The sequence below is a fragment of the Hemitrygon akajei genome, chromosome 8, assembly GCF_048418815.1.
Source record: "Hemitrygon akajei chromosome 8, sHemAka1.3, whole genome shotgun sequence".
In the NCBI taxonomy this organism is placed as follows: Eukaryota; Metazoa; Chordata; class Chondrichthyes; order Myliobatiformes; family Dasyatidae; genus Hemitrygon; species Hemitrygon akajei.
Genome location: NC_133131.1, coordinates 6817163 through 6834330, shown reverse-complemented (window position 1 = coordinate 6834330; position 17168 = coordinate 6817163). Strand labels below are relative to the sequence as shown.

The window sequence follows — 17168 nt, the reverse complement described above, 5'->3', positions numbered from 1 at the left end:
TTGTTCTCAATAGAGTCACAACACATGCGAGGCAGTGGCTGACTTCAAATGGAAGCATTCTGCTCTTGAAGCTAAAAAGACTGAAAAAAGAAAGAGAATGAAAGGAGAAGAAGGAGGAGCATGGAAGACAGATGGCTTATGAATAAACAACTTTACCTTCTGCAGGGAGTGTGTTGTTCTGGAACTCCCAACTCATATTGGAGCCTATTGGGTTCAAAAGTTCATTTTATTGTCAAAGTATGCATGTACAATACAATTCTAATATTTGTCTTCTCCAGTTAGAAATACATAAAGAAAAAGAAACAATACTCACAGACCCCAAAATCCTCCACTCCCTCCCCTGCAAGAAAAAACAGCGACAATAGCATCAATTCTCTTCCTTGCAGAGAAAAATGACAAAAACAGTCTCAGATCCTCTCACTTGCAGAGAAGAACAGCAACAGTAGCATCAAAACACCCAGTCTCCTCCCACCCCCCCCCCCCACCACCTTACACACCCTCTTACATTAGTAAATCTGTGGTGGAGGTTCTTCTTCAAATTTGAGTCATTAAGTGTAGAACCCAATATTTAACATGTTACTTTTGATCTTAAAATTTTTGCTAGAGAAATCTGAGTTCTCACATGGAACACGCAGCCCTGCAGCAGCCAGTAAGTTTGACACACTGGTTTCCTAAACATTCATTCATATATGTGGGCTGTTTGAATGTCAGCCTGGAGATGATCCTTATGTCTTTTGCAATCTGTTCTGTGTTAAAGCATGTGACTCCGTTAACCTATTGTCATGCCTATCTGCTTGGCCCAGTGTTGAATTCTGTATAATTGATTACCTGATTCTCCCTTCCACTGCAGAGTTTTCATTCTACTATTTTTTAAATCATTGCCTAGAACTTAATACTTCAAGATTCACCTCACTGTCAGTAACTTAATTTTACTCGTGCTTGTGGAGTAATGTGTTGTTTAGCTTAAAAAATAGTATTATTGTTTTAACATTTTTCTTTCTCTCAATGGATTTTATTATTTGCCTGAATTTTTTATTACACATATGGCCCTGTGTCGACTTAAAATACCACTGCTTTGCTTTGTGATTATTCTGAACATTGTGATAGGTACAAAGTAACCAGATTCGAAAACTAACTCTGGTCTGCCATTCTACCAAGTTCTTGATAACATTCCTGCGAACTGATTGAATTTGCAAGACAAGCTCTGGAGAAAAATCTGTACCCTGTCATAACTTTATTTAAGGTTCTATCAAAGCAGCTTACACAAAAAAATTGAAACATCCACTTCTTAAAACCAAAAATAAAGCACATTATTTTAATTTGTCTAGAAAAGAACAAACATTGCTCAGATGAATTCAGATAGGACAAAGGATATTTGCATCTCATGTATAACTGTTGAATTTTTATGCATTGGAAGATGCATTGGAATAATTCTCCCAAGTTATTCCAGATGTTATATATGAATCCCATATCTGCAAAGATTATATGTCATGATAATTTAGAGGGACCATAATCATGGCCCTCATCGAGAAAGGAGACAATCTATGTCTCTATATGAGAGTGACTGGAGCATCTTCCTCAAAATTTGCTCCCCTCAAAAATTTGTTTCCGTCTTTCATCTGTAGGCTGGTATACAGTCTATGATATTAACTGACCAAAAACTCAAGCTCATGAAGATAAATATTAAGTAAGGCTATGTTACTATCTCATCATGTTTCTCAATCTTTTCATCTCAATGCCTCATCTCCAAAAAATTTTCCTGCTGGAGTGGAAGGCAATTAACACACATTGCCACCACTCTAGAAATAAGTTCATCCCAACTTCGCAATCAAGCAGCTGCACATTGCATGGGTACACATTCAAAGGGTAAGCTCCAAATCAACCTCTGCTTGTTCTCTGAAACACAGGAGAATGCATTTTGCATTCAACATCTGCAAAACAAAGGTCCTTTTCCAAACCCTCTGCCCCCCCCCCATCCTATTGCCTTAGGAAATGAGAACCATTTTGCATATCTTGGAAACCACCTCTTAATGAAAGCAGATGTTATTGATGAAAGCCATACTGCCTACAGTGTTCCAGCTTAGCCTTAGATAGGTTAAGAGAAATTGAGAAATATGAAGAAGATTAAGTCCTTAAATCTGGTGCAAGCATATAGTCTCCCTAGTGTCAAAAAAGATTCTCAGACATGAATTGCTTACACCAGCCATCTCAAAACACCTGGAGAGGCATCAACCACATTGTCTCTGCAAAGTGCTCTAATTGGCAGTACTGCTGAACCAATATCAACATCCTCATTTAAGCCAATGTAGAGTCTCTAATTGTACTCAGTCAGCTCTGATAGGCAGAATTTATCAGTTGGATGCATATAGGTTAGATGACTTAAATATCCAAGTAGTTAAAATAATCTTACAAAGAAACAATTTTATTTCTTTTGTCAGGTTTATTTTTTAAAAAAATATTGTACATTATGTCTACTCATTTCAGCATTGTGAACTGTGCAGTCTTGTTTGGCCATTTATTAGAGTACTAACCAAAGAGTCGGTCATACTAGTGGTCTGGTGTTGCATTCTGGGGAGTAACAGTAGGTGGAAAAATATCTTTCTAAAACTGAATTTTCCTACAATAATTCGGTGGCTTTCTTGAATTTAAATTCTGCAGGTGCCATTATTCTGTCTGTTAGGGATTCATCAGACCTGCTTTTCCATCACCAGCCTTGTTCTTCCACCTCCTTCACAACTCCCTTTCTCTTACTTGTTTCTTTCTGGTTTCTAACCAACCAGTATCCTTCACAATATCCTCAAATATTTAAAATGCTTTGTATTTTTATTTAAACTTGGAAGCCACTTTATTGAAATAATTTTATTTTAGTTCTAAAGGTTGTGCCTAATTCTTTATTTATTTCTTTAAGATACTTATTAAAATTTTCCTGACCAAACTTGAAGTCAGTATTCTAATCTCTCCATGTGTGGTTCTGTGTGTATTTTAATATGCAGTGCCTTGAGATGTTTCAGGGGTGCTGTATAATACAAGTTGTTGGTTAATTAAAATGATTTGTTTCCCAGTTTCTTGATTATGTAGATATAAGCTGCTGTCAGTGCATGAAGCAGTCAGTACAGATTAAAATCAAAAATTTCTGGGCAACCACAGAGATGTTCTTCCAGATTAGGATATTTGATTTTAACATGTACTGTTTCTGCAGCAGATTCCAATACATTTGGAGAATGGAAATCTGTAATTGAGGTATTTAATTATTTTTGTAAAATAGCTCTGTAGTGAATGCAGGAATGCAAAGTTAAAAGTTCTCAGCAAATCCATGAGAAGAGCAGTAGTGCAGCAGGAGTTAGGACAATTGTGTCACCTTTGCATGTCATGAATTGGAAGTTTTGATCAATAAGTAATTTTCTTACTGCTAGATATATAAATTATTTGGAGGTGTGTGATCTGCTATTTATTGCAGGATGCAGGCCCAGTGATATTGTAACTTTTACTCTGCGTTTAGACCACAAAAACTTTTGGCGAATAGAAATGCTGGACAGCCACTCATTAGATTTATGCTGTCTTAAAAAGTGTTCAAAATGTATTGTTTTAAATATAAACTTTGGACTGCTGGTATGATAAAGAAGAATTACAGTATATGGTCAAAAGAAACTGAGTGACATTAGAAAACCTGATAAACTTTGCCTTTACTGGTAGTGCTGTGATTTTCAGTGGATGGTGATGTTAATATTTTATTTTTGCTCAGATCGTAAAGATCACATTTTAAAGATCCTGATTACAGAAATGGGGGTTTTTAAGTGCAAATATGTAGATTGTTAAAGACACATCTATGTATGTAAATTACACTAAGTGACATTTAAAATAAGAAATATGAAGTGAATAAAAGAATATAAGAAATCGGAGTAGGATGGGGCATTTTGGCCACTTGACCTGCTCTGTCATCCAATAAGATCACAGTTGATATTTCTCTCAATGCCCAGCATATTTCTACCTAATCCCTTAATTTCTCCAGAAATCTGTTAATCTCAGTTTTAAATGCAATCAATGACTAGTCTTCATAGCCCTTCAGATTTAAATTACTCTTGATTTCAGTCCCAAATTGCTTTCTTATTTTGGAATAAAGACATAGTTCAGCCATGAAAATATCCTCCCTGAATGTATTCTACCAAGTCCTCCATAATATTGTATGTTTTTGGTCTCTCAGTAACAGAGGCCTACCTCCTTAATCTCTTCTTATGGCAGATCTGTCATTCCAGGAATTAGTTTCTCAAATCTTGGGGGCATTGTCTATATGGCAAATATACCTTTTTAGGAAGTGAGATCAAAATTATACACAGCACTCAAGGCTCATATGTGATGGTGGCATATTTTTATTCTTGCGCTCAAATAGTCTTGCAGTTAAGGCCAGTGTACCATTTGGATTCCAGGTACCCTACTTGGTGAATCCAAGTTAGCTTTCATAGAACAGTACAGCACAGGAACAGGCCATTCAGCCCACAGTGTTGTGCTGAACCAGCTAAAAAGCACATCTAAAACCCCCAAACACTAATCCCTCCTACCTACAGCATGTCCAGATCCCTCCATCTTCCTTACATCCATGTGCCTATCCAAACGTCTCTTTAAAAACCTCTAATGTATTTGCCTCTACCACCATACCAGCCAGCATTTTCCAGGCATCCACCACTCAGAATAAAAAAATTTACTCCTCACATCCTCCTTGAACCTACCCCCTCTCAGCTTCAGTCCATCCCCTCTGGTTATTAGACATTTCAACCCTGGTTACAAGATGCTCTCTGTCCACTCTATCTAAGCCTCTCATAATTTAATAAACCTCTATCAGATCATCCATCAGCCTCTGGCACTCCAAAGAAAACAACCCAAGTTTATCCAGCCTCTCATGATAGCACATACACTCTAAATCAGGCAACGTTCTGGTAAACCTCTTCTGCACCCTCTCCAAAGCCTCAGCATTCTTCCTACAGTGGGGTGACCAGATCTGTATGCAATACTCCAGATGGGGTTTAACCAGAGTTTTATAAAATTGTAACATAACCTCTTGACTATTGAACACAATGCCTCTTCTAATAAAAGCAAACATTCTACAAGCCTCCGTAATCACCTTATTGACCTGCATAGCCATTTTCAAGGAGCTATGAACTTGGATTCCAAGATCTCTCTGCTCAGCAACACTTTTAAGGACCTTACCCAAAACAATGTACTGCCTCCTCGCATTTGCCCTGCCAAGGTGCAACACCTTACATTTATCTGGGTTAAACTCCAACTGCTATTTCTCTGCCCATTTTTAAAACTGACCTATATCACACTATTCTTTGCCAGTTTTCTACACAATCCACAACTCCACCTATTTTGGTATCATCTGCAAACTTACTAACCATCTACATTTATATACATTAGCAACAGCACAGCACAGCACAGGGTCCCAGCTGTCGGTAAACTCCACTAATTACCGACCTCCAGTTCGAATAAGTCTCTTCGGCAACTACTCTGTCTTCTATGTGCAAGCCAGTTCTGAATCCAAACAGCCAATTCACCGCAGACCCCACACATCTTAATCTTCTGAATTAGCCTCCTATGAGGTACTTTTTCAAATGCCTTGCTAAAATCCATGTAGACAATATCCATTGCCCTACCCTCATCAATCTCTCTCATCACCTCGTCAAAAAAATCAGTCAAGTTAGTAAGGCATGACTTGTCATGCTGGCTTTCCCTAATTAGGCCATGGGTTTCCAAATGCTTATATATCATATGCCTAAGAATTTTCTTCAGCAATTTCCCTGCAACTGACGTGAGACTCAATGATCTATAGTTCCCAGGATTTTCCCTTGTTCCCTTCTTAAGTAGAGGTACAACATTAGACACTTGCCAGTCCTCTGGACCTTGCCTGTGTCTATAGAGGGGACAAATATACTGGTCAAGACCCCTGCAATCTTGTATCTTACCTCCTTGTCTCCTTCAATAACCTGGGCCTGAGGACTTATCCACCGTAATACTCATTAAGAGGCCCAACACTTCTTCCTTCTTAACCTCTAAATGCCTTAATGTATTTATACTTTTAACCAAACACAGATCCATGTGAGCATTAATATTTCTCAGTATTTTACCATTTAAAATAATATTCAGTATTTCTCTGTTTTCCAACTGAAGCTAATAACTTTATGAAGGTAGAGATTAGTATAGTGTAAGTTGTAATGGGTCATTGGACCAAAATGGCCTGCTACCATTATGTATCTCAGAATGAAATAAAAATTAAAACAGAGTTAGTAGGATCAGTTTTCACATAATGATATTGCATGTTGTGATGTGATGGAGCATGTGGAGACAAGGAAAAAACCATAACAACAAGTTTGACAGTAGATGGAAAATTATGGGTATGGATTTGAAAGGGTAGCATTTACAGTATCTCGTGTCAGAATCAGTTTGAAAGTCTTAGATTGTAAATAACTCTACCAGAGGCATTCTTTAAAAAAATTGATGTGGATTGGGCTGGTATTAAGAAAGGAAGATGATTGAAAAAGATGTGCAATCTTTCTTTGATGTTATGCCATGTACAGTTGTATTTAAGAAAAGTACCCAAAATTTATTTTTTTATTGAAAATAAATTTAAGCTTATTCGTGGATACTATTTCTGCATCAATTTGGCATATTGAATGAAAGTGATATTATTAGAACTGTGATGTGTGATCTATCTCAATATTAAATGATGAGAAATTTTATACTATTGGCACTGTTTGTCTACATAAAATATCAAAAAATAAAGATTAGCTTTATTAGTCACATGTATATTGAAGCTTACAGTGAAATACGTTGCTTGCATCATATCAATTTAGTAAAGATCATGTTAGACAGTCCACAAGTAATGCAATGCTTCTGATGCTAATTTAGCATGCCCAAAACTCACTAACCCTAACCCAAGGATTTCCAACCTTTTTTATGCCACGGAGCCTTACCATTAACTGACCCCACATTGGGAACCCTTGCCTTAACCATACATCTTTGCAATGCAGGAGAAAACCAGAGCACCCAGAGAAAACCCACACGATCATGGGGAGAACATAGAAACTCCTTACAGACAGCAGCTGGAATCTTTTCCACTTTGGTTGTTTGTGTGTAGTTTCTCATTGATTCTTTTGTTTTTCTTTGTATCTACTGTGAATGCCCACAAGAAAACTAATCTCATAGTAGTGTATCATAACATGTACTACCCTGAGTAATTATCAAAGTGACAGGCTTTGATAATAAATTTACTTTGAACTTTGATAACCCCATCTTGCTGCTGGTGATGTGCTAACTGCTATACTGTCATGACTATCAGCCTGTGCAAGTTGAAGGACAGCATGGTGAGGAGGCAGCTGAGCCAGTGTCTCATTGATTCATTGATCTACGTTCAATCTTGAGCCCCCTATGCTGTGTCCCTGTGTTCGTGTGCATTTGCCCCCAAGTACTCCAATTTTTTCCTACGTTACAAAGATATGTTGGTTGGCAGGTTAAACATTTTTCTTAGAAGATACAACTCTTTAACTTTAATTCTGGCCTATAACACCAAATTTCCAGGGTCCTGGGACCCTGAGATGCTCTTTCCAAGGGTTGAAATGTCTAATACAGGTGTTCTCCCCCCCCCCCCCACTTTACAAAAGTAGAGCATTCCTATGAAACCTTTCTTAAGCCAAAATGGCATAAAGTGAAGAACCATTAATTTATATGGGAAACATTTTCTTGAAAGCGTAAATCCTCTTTGTAATGAGAAAACAGGTTACTAATATCGGTCTTTTGTTAAAGCGAACATTTGTAAAGTGGGGGGACACCTGTACTACAAAATATGCATTTAAGGTTGGAAGAGTTAGCTCAAAGGAGATGGGTAGGATAGTTTTTTTAAAATTACAGGTGGTAGGTGTGATGGTGGAGCCAAATATGATAAAGCAGTTTATATGCTCTAGATAACTAGAAGAATGTGCCGATATATGGACATTGTGAAGGCAGAAGGGATTAATTTACTTTGACATTTAGTTACCAGTTCAGCTGAGGACCTGTTCCTGTGTAGTTCTATGTTCTATAATTCTACTCTAAATTGCCCATAGTGTAGGTAGATAGTATGAGAATCAAGTTGCATGGAAAAAGCTGGGGAAAGTGACTGATGGGAATGCTCTGAGAGCTGGCATAGACTCAGTGGATCAAATGATCTCCTATGTTGTAATTATAGAATAATAACTACTCCTGAATCTGGAGGTGTGGGACCTAAGGCTTCTGAACCTCCTGCCCGATGATATTAGTGAGAAAAAGGCGTCATGAAAGCTGCAGAGATTTATCTTCTTTACAAGTACAAATAGATATCTGTACTCTGTGATCCATAGAAAAAAATAATAAAAGGACCAAGAAAATTGTTGTCAGACCCTGTGTGCCAAGTCCTTTAGGAGATACTTAAGCAACATTTTACTATTTACATTTCTAATTGCTCTGTTAGTTAGTGTATAGAACCTGCTTATAGTGAGCTTTGCTGCAGGAAAGCAATATAATGCAATTCCTCCCTAAACGTGATGCTTCAGTAAGTTGATTATTATGAATATTTGCACCGAATTCTTACTTGATAATTGACAAAATGATGATTAGTAATTGAATGTAAACTTGTGCCTTTGATGCTGTACTACTTATATACAGCCAAAGCATTTACTAAGAGGTCAAAGTACTTTCCTTGATAGCTCATAATAGTTGTTTTTCACTGTTAACTAAACTGTGTTTTACGGCCCATGACATAAAAAATATCCAAAAGATAAACTCTTCATGTTTTTTCATATGTACTCCAGTAATCCGACAGAAATATAACATTTTTACACGGTTTAACTGGTCTCCATATAAATTACATGGGAACTGCTTATCTAATTACACCCATTTGTTGGTGGAGACTCTGCAGAGGGGAGGAAGAAATTGCAGTATTACAGCCTTATGTGGGCAGTTAAAATGTTAACACGAATATATCAAAATAACAAACTGGCGAGTATGCAGAAAAAACTTACAAGAATTGCTTCCTAGACTGGAGGGCTAGAGTTATATGGAGAGATAGGGAAAGCTGCAACCTGGAGAGGAGGAGGCTGAGGGTGACCTCAAAGATTTATAAAATTATGAAGAGTATAGATAAGGTCAATAATCAGTCTTTCTCCCAGGATTGTAGTGTTAAAAACTAGAGTGTGTAGGTTTAATCCAATCACAAACAAGAGATCTGTAGATGCTGGGAATCTGAGCAGTGTGCACAAAGTGCTGGAGGAACTCAGCAGGCCAGGCAGCATCTAGGTAAAGAGTACAGTCGACGTTTCAGGCCAAAACCCTCCAGTAGTACCAGTAGTTTAAGGTGAGAGTAAGAATTAAAGGGGTTTAGAAGATTGTTTGCCCAGACCGAGGGTGATGGAATGAGCTGCCAGAGAAGATGTTAATGGGCAGATTATATTGCAACATTTAAAAGACTTTTGGAAAGGTAGATTTAGAGGGATATGGCAAATGGGATTGGTGTACAGTAGATAAGCATTTTGGTCAGCATGGACAAGATGGGCCAAAGGACCTATTTTCTTGCTATTTGACTATGAATTTGGAAAAAGTAATTAGCATCTGCATAGTTTGGTCCAGTGAATGATTTGTCATCCACATCTACTTAATTTGAAAACTATATTTGGTCTCATTTTGTTAAGTATTCTTAAACTTGAGCAGTGGATATTCAGCATTAATACTTATTTAAATCTTTGTTCATTTGTTTAAATTTTGATAAGTGAAATCAAAATCACATTGCTTATTGTATCCAAAAGCATATCCTACCTATATCTTCCAGATGCTGGACAAGCTGCAAAGTCGCTGGATGCTCACAGGATTATGGGGGAAGCTGGAGAAAGTAAAGACAGTCATTGTCGAGTCAAAAGGAGGTGACAAAAGTGACTTTGATGCATTGCTGCAGTCGTACTATAACGTAATAAAGGATGGGGAAAACAAAGGTATTTCAGAAAGGAACTGGTAGTCCAAGTTAAATCAGCAGAAATATTTAGCTTTGCAAACATGAGGAAATCTGCAGATGCTGGAAATTCAAGCAACACGCACAAAATGCTGGTGGAACACAGCAGGCCAGGCAGCATCTATAAGGAGAAGCACTGTCAACGTTTCGGGCCAAGACCCTTCGTCAGGACTGTGCTTCTTCCTATAGATGCTGCCTCGCCTGCTGCGTTCCACCTGGAAATATTAAGCTTTTTGATCTTTAGACAGAAATACAATCAAATGTACAAGCTGCTAGTGAAAGTGGTGGAATTGGGTTCGTTTGCAACATTTAAGAGAACTTTACTTAAGTACATGGATAGAAAGAGTATGGAGAGCTATTGTCCAGGTGCAGGTTAATGGGACTAAACAGAATAACTTTTCAGAATGGGTCATATGGGTTGAAGGGTCTGTTTTGTGCTGTGTTACTTTGTCTCTAATCAGTGGATTAAACCTTAAAATTGGTTCTTGAATATAGAAATAGGAGAGACCCCTTATCTGGCTATGTCATGTGAAATTTAATACAGCCTACTCATAAATGTGCAAATGATTTTCAGGTGTTGTTCATTAGCAACTATGGATATAATAGTTATGTTTCAATGACAAAATTAACATGTGAAAAAAATGTATGTATGATTGCTTGGCTTAATAAAGAACTATTATTTATTGTTCGGTGTTAGGGTGCCACAGTAGAGTAGTGATTAGCAAGATGCTATAACAGCTCAAGACGTTGGTGTTTGGAGTTCAATTCCAACGTTATTTGTAAGGCATTTGTGCGTCCTGCCTCTGGAATGCATGGATTTTCTCCGGATTCTCCAGTTGCCCCCCACAGTCCAAAGGTGTACTTGTTAGTATGTTAACTGGCCATTGTAAATTGTGTCCTGATTAGGCTAAGGTTAAATCAAGGATTGTTAGGCTGTGCAGCTGGAAGGGCTTATTTCATGCTATATATCTAAAAAAAAAATAGCAAGCTGTATGTCAGATGTTCATCTTAAATAGAACAATGCTTAATTGTGGTGACAACATTTTGTGGTATGTCTTAAAACCCTCCCTTGTGCTTACCAATATATTCCCATGTAACAAAATTGATCTCAGTGCTTTTATCTGTTTGATTATTTTCTATTTAAAAACTTATAAACTGATATCAATGATACTTTTCTCATAAATATGGTTTAGTAATACTTTTAACAAGCATCATCCAGTAGCACTTACATCCACAGTGTTGAAGTGTTTTGGGAGGTTGGTGATGAGACATGTTGACTCCTGCCTAAGAAGCGACTTGGATCCGCTCCAATTTGCCTACTGGTGCAACAGGTCCACAGCAAATGCCATCTCACTGCCTCTTCACTCAACCCTGGAACATCTAAGCAGCAAGGATGCATATGTCAGGATGCTCTTTAGCAATTACAGCTCAGCATTCAATGCCATCATATCCTCAGAATTAATCAATAAGCTTCAAGACCTTGGCCTTAATACCCCTTTGTGCAATTGAATCTTGGATTTCCTGACTTGTAGACCCTAGTGAGTTTGGATTGGCAGCAACATCTCTACGGACTCCAGCAGGTACACCACAAGGTTGTGTGCTTAGCCCCCACTCTACTCATTTTACACTTACGACTGTATGGCTAAGCATAGCTTCAAAGCTATATTCAAGTTTGCTAATGACGCCACTGTCGTAGGCCAAATCGTAGGTGGTGACAGATCAGCATATAGAAGGGAGAATGAAAATCTGTCTGAGTGGTGCCACAACAACAACCTCTTACTCAGTGTTAGCAAGACCAAGGAGCAAATTACTGACTTCAGGAGGAGAAAGCCAGTCCGTGAGCCATAATCATTGGAGAATCAGAGGTGGAGAGAGTCAGCAACTTTAAATTCCTTGGTGTTGTTATTTTGGAGGATCTGTTCTGGCCCAGCACATAAGTGCAATTGCAAAACAAGCATGGCAGCGCCTCTACTTCCTTAGGAGTTTGTGAAGATTTGGCATCACGTCTATAACTTTGACAAACTTTTATAGATGTGTAGTGGAGAGCATATTGGCTGGCTGCATCACAGCCAGATATGGAAGCATCAATGCCCTCGAAAGGAAAATCCTACAAAAAGTAGTAGATACAGCCCAGTCCATTACAGGTAAAGCCTTCCCAACCATTGAACATATCTACATGAAACGTTACAGGAAAGCAACATCCATCATCAGGGACCTCTACCTACCATCATGCTGTCTTCTTGTTGCTACCATCAAGGAGAAGTTGCAGAAGCCTCACGGGTAGTTATTACCCTTAAGCCATCAGGCTCTTGAACTAGAGTTGATAACTTCACTCAACTTCACTTCATAATTGAAATATTCCCACAACCAATGGACTCATCTTCAGGGACTCTTCATATACTTAATATTTATTGCTTATTTATTTTTTATTATTATTATTTCTTTATGTTTGTATTTGTGCAGTTTATGTCTTTTGCATATTGGTTGAATGCCCAAGTTGGGGCAGTCTTTCATGGATTCATCTATTTTGGATTTATTGAGTATGCCAGCAAGAAAATGAAGCTTGGGGTTGTATATTGTGAAATTCTGTATATGTACTTAGATAATAAATTTGCTTTGAACTTTAAAGTGTTCCTTTTGACATCTCCTTTTGTCTTAATGGCAATTCCTTTGATTTCCTTCAGTTTATTTCATAATCCCCTAACACTGACAAAACATCATCATTGACAGCAGTTCCTATAGTCATTAATAATATTATTGTTACTAATACTTTGTGCAGAGGTTGCACACTTTAATGCCATAATCTTGTCTCTCTTTTATATCATTGGTTGCAATCAACATCTGATAGTATATTATTTTTTTTGTCAGTATCATAATTTCATCCTAAGGCATACAAAATGGGAGTAGCATTGGTTGTTCGGCCCATCGTGTCTGCTGTACAATTTGATCATAGCTGATTTATTTCCTTTCCATTCTCCTGCCTTCTCCCCATAATCATTCTCATCCTTTAATCAAGTACCTATCAACATCTGCTTTAAATATACCCGCTGACTTGGCTTCCACAGTAGTCTGCGGCAATGAATTCCACAGATTCACCATTGCCTGGCTAAAGGAAGTAGTTATCATCTCTGTCCTAAAGAAATGCATTCGTCCCACGGTATCCGCAGGGGATTGGTTCCAGGACCCCCCGCGAATACCAAAATCTGCAGATGCTCAAGTCCCTTATATAAAATAGCGTAGTATTTGCATATAACCTATGCACATCCTCCCGTATACTTTAAATCATCTCTAGATTACTTATACTACCTAATACAATGTAAATGCTATGTAAATAGTTGTTACACTGTATTGTTTAGGGGATAATGACAAGAAAAAAAGTCTGTATATGTTCAGTACAGATGCAACCATCGTAACTCTTCTGGGAATGCTGATGATGCCTCGGCATCAGCTGATGCCGATTCTCCCGTGATCTTTAAGTTCTTGAGGCTGTAGCACTTTACATAGCTAGCCAGCCATCCCTTACTAGCCTTAAACTCCTTCCTCTCGCTCACAACACAAGTAGCGAACGAATGAGATGGGAGGCCATTAATGCTCAAACAACGAGTGCTGGAGAGAGACTGAGGATCTGTGAAATTGCAGGAGACTACAGCAGGGTATGCTTACACATCACTTCATTTGCATGGATTCAGCATGGTGCTCGGCGTGCAGCAAATCAAGTTTTGCTTTTTGGAACTTTCTGGAATTTTTTTGCCCAATATTTTCGATTCGCGGCTGGTTGAATTTGTGGATGCGGAACCCGCGGATACGGAGGGCCGACTGTATCTTCTGTTGAGACTGTGCCCTCTGGTCTTTGACTGTCCTAGTATTGGAAACATCCTTCAATGTCCTTCACTTACACTCTATCAAGGCCTTTCAATATTTCATAGGTTTCAATGAAATTCTCCCCCCCCCCACCCACTATTCTTCTAAACTCCAGTGAGTACAGACCTAGAGCTGTGAAATGCTCCTCATGCATTAACTTTTTCATTCCTGGGATCATTCTCTTAAACCTTCTCTGGACCTTCTCCATTGCCAGCACATCCTTTCTTAGATATGGAGCCTGAAACTGCTGTCAATACTCCAAATACGGTCTGACCAAAAGTTAATAACTCATCTCCTTCTACCTTAGGCCACGAACTTATCAATCACCCCTGCTGAGGACACTTCCTGGAGGTCCAAGATCCGTATGCTCCACGACTGCTGGATTAAGTGTGTAAATGTAGGAGGGGACTATGTTGAAAAATAAATGTGCTAGGTTTTCTAAAATTGACTCCTTCTACCTTAGGCCACAAACTTATCAATCACCCCTTGTATGATATGGAAGGCAAATGTAGATGTTGACATTTCCATGCACCTTGCCCTTCTTGGTTGTTTAGGTTGTTCATTTGGTAGGTGCTGTTGGCATAGTCTAATGGCAGTGCCTTTTGTAGATGGTACACGCACTACAGGTATTGTGCACCAACAGGGGAGGGAATAAACCATTAGGGTGATGGAACAAGTATAAAACTTTTTGTGTGTATTTAGAGTTCTTATCCTTCACACTCCAATTTTGTGCCCTGTACATGGTGGCAAGGTTTTGATTTCAGGTTATCAAGAAGTGAAGTCTTTTGCAGCAGGATACTCTGCCTCTGACCCATTGAAGCCATAGTATCTACGTAGCTGGTCCACTTGAACATTTGTTCAGTGGTAATCTACAGGTTATTAATGGTTGAGGGAAGCTTGGAAATAGTGATGTCTATTTACTTAGGTGGTTAGGCTCTTGATGGAGAGTCATGTTGCTTGTAACTTGTAACTTATCAGTCCAAGCCTGATCTGAATGGTAGATCAGTGATCTGAATGGTCTTGCTGGATATTGGCATGGACTCCAAATTTTCTGATGAACTGTGAAAGAAATGAACATTCTGCACTCTTAACTGTCTCCACCTTAAAATGGAAGAAAACCATTCATGAATCAGCTGAAGATGATTGGGCCTAGGACACTGCCTTGGAGGAATATCTGTAGTTTTATCTTGGACTTAGCCAGCTGTTGCAAAGTATGGTTCCATGAATTGGAATGTTTTAATTTTGCTCATGAACTTCAGTTCAAATTGATGCCATATTTGGTCAAATAGTGTCTTGATGTTTAGGGCAGTCCCTCTCATCTTAGCTCTGAAATTTAGTCCTTTCATTCACATTTAGATAGATGCTGAATTTGTGATCTTGGTGAAACCCAAACTGGGCATCGGTAAGCAAGTTATTGGTGAGTAAATGGTCTATGTTAGCATTCTTCGTAATACTGTCCATCACATAGCTGATATTTGAGAGCAGAGTCTGAGTAAGAATTAGCTAGATTGGATTTGTCTTGTACAGTTTTCTATTTTCGGTTCCAACACTGTTACTGTACTGGAACAACTTGGCTAGAGGTATAGGTCATTAGTGCTGCAGCTGTCTGGTTTCATAGCCTCCTATTGTAGTAAAATAGTTTTGAGTCACGTAGCTTGAAAAAAAAATCCTAATAACAATTTTTTGAGCTAGTTTACACATTTATGGTTGACTCTACATGTAGGCTATTGTGAGAGAAGTAAGTGGCTGTTAAGAAAACACTTCAACAAATACTTATTTCAAGCTGTACATTTTGTGGAATGTTTCCTATTGACTAAAACCAGTGCAAACTTAATTGCATATTTAAGTCCTAAAAGGCTGAAGTTTGTGGAACCTTTTAGTCCCAGGTCAAAATGGTTAGATATACACATCAGGTAATCTTTTGTGAGTTGATTTGTGTTTACCTTTTTAATCTTCTTTTTGGCAAATGTGTTGATTTTTTTTTGTTTATGTTCTTAGGTGGAGCTCTCTTGGTAGCTGTTTGCAGGGGAAAAGTCAGCGAAGGGCTTGATTTCACTGATGATAATGCTCGTGCAGTAGTTACAATAGGAATTCCTTTTCCAAATGTCAAAGACCTTCAGGCAAGTAATCTAAACTAAGAAAAAAGCCAAGAAAGGCTGCTCAAACCTTTCCACTCACACCAAAACCCATAGAAAATGTGCGTGGGTTTTAACAGAGTTGCATGCAATATGTTTAGCATCTTTGTTATTGTGAAGTTTACGCAACTGGATATTTATCTCCAAAGTACATTGACAGAAATAATATTAAGTTGAGGTTTAAAGAAAATCAAATTTCTAAAAGCACATCAATTGCAATCTTCACTTAAAGCCATTATAAGTTAATATCTAGCAACTTACAATTACATTAAAGTTGCAATTACAATAAATATTACAATCTCTGTTATAATTTACTGTATTTTTAATTTTTTTGATGAATTGAATAGTTTCTATTTGAATTACTGCATTCATCTGCTGTGCTCATCCCATCTTCCTGCCACCTAACAGTGATAAGAGTTCCTCTCATCCTTATCTACCAGGTCATGAGCCTCCATATCCAACACACCTTCCACAACTTTCACCATGTCCAAAGGGATCTTACCACCAAACATCTCTTTACCTCCCCTCTTTCCACTTTGTGCACCTTATATTCAGTCTGGGTAGCCTCCAACCTGATGGCATGAATATCAATTTCTTCTCTGGTTTAAAAAAAATTCCCTTCCCTTTTTTTTCTATTCCACACTCTGGCCTCTTACCTCTTCTCACTTGCCTATCACCTCCCCTTGCGTCCCTTCCTCCTTCCTTTTCCCCTGTGGTCCACTCTTCTCTCCTATCACATTCCTTCCTCTCCAACCCTTTACCTTTCCCACTCACCTGGCTTCACATATCACCTTGTAGCTATCTTCCTTCTCCTCCCCCTTCCCACCTTTTTACTCTGGTGTCTTCTCCCTCCCTTCCCAGTCCTGAGGAAGGGTCTTGGCGTAAAACATTGACTGTTTATGTATTTTCATAGATGCTGCCTGATCTGCTGAGTTCCTACAGCACTTTGTGTGTTGCTTCAATTAGAACATAATGCCTGCAAAATAAATAAATAATTCAGTGGGTATATATATAGAGAGAGAGAGAGAGAAGGGGCAGAGGGTTGCTGGCTAAAACAGATCCATTGTATGTGAGCCACAAGCAGGTATTTCCATAAGACCATAAGATATAGGAGCAGAATTAGGTCATTTAGCCCATCAAGTCTGTTCTTCCATTTCATTATGGCT

The 17168-nt window shown here is 38.4% G+C and overlaps 1 protein-coding gene across 1 annotated transcript in view; it reads left to right on the top strand.

Moving 5' to 3' along the window:
• brip1 (BRCA1 interacting helicase 1) overlaps nucleotides 1-17168 on the top strand; it is a 263801-nt gene that overhangs the window by 164206 nt on the left and 82427 nt on the right. The window contains exons 15-16 of the mRNA XM_073053131.1: nucleotides 9830-9989; nucleotides 15866-15987. Coding sequence (XP_072909232.1) covers nucleotides 9830-9989; nucleotides 15866-15987 — 282 coding nt within the window. The remainder of the gene's footprint in view (nucleotides 1-9829; nucleotides 9990-15865; nucleotides 15988-17168) is intronic.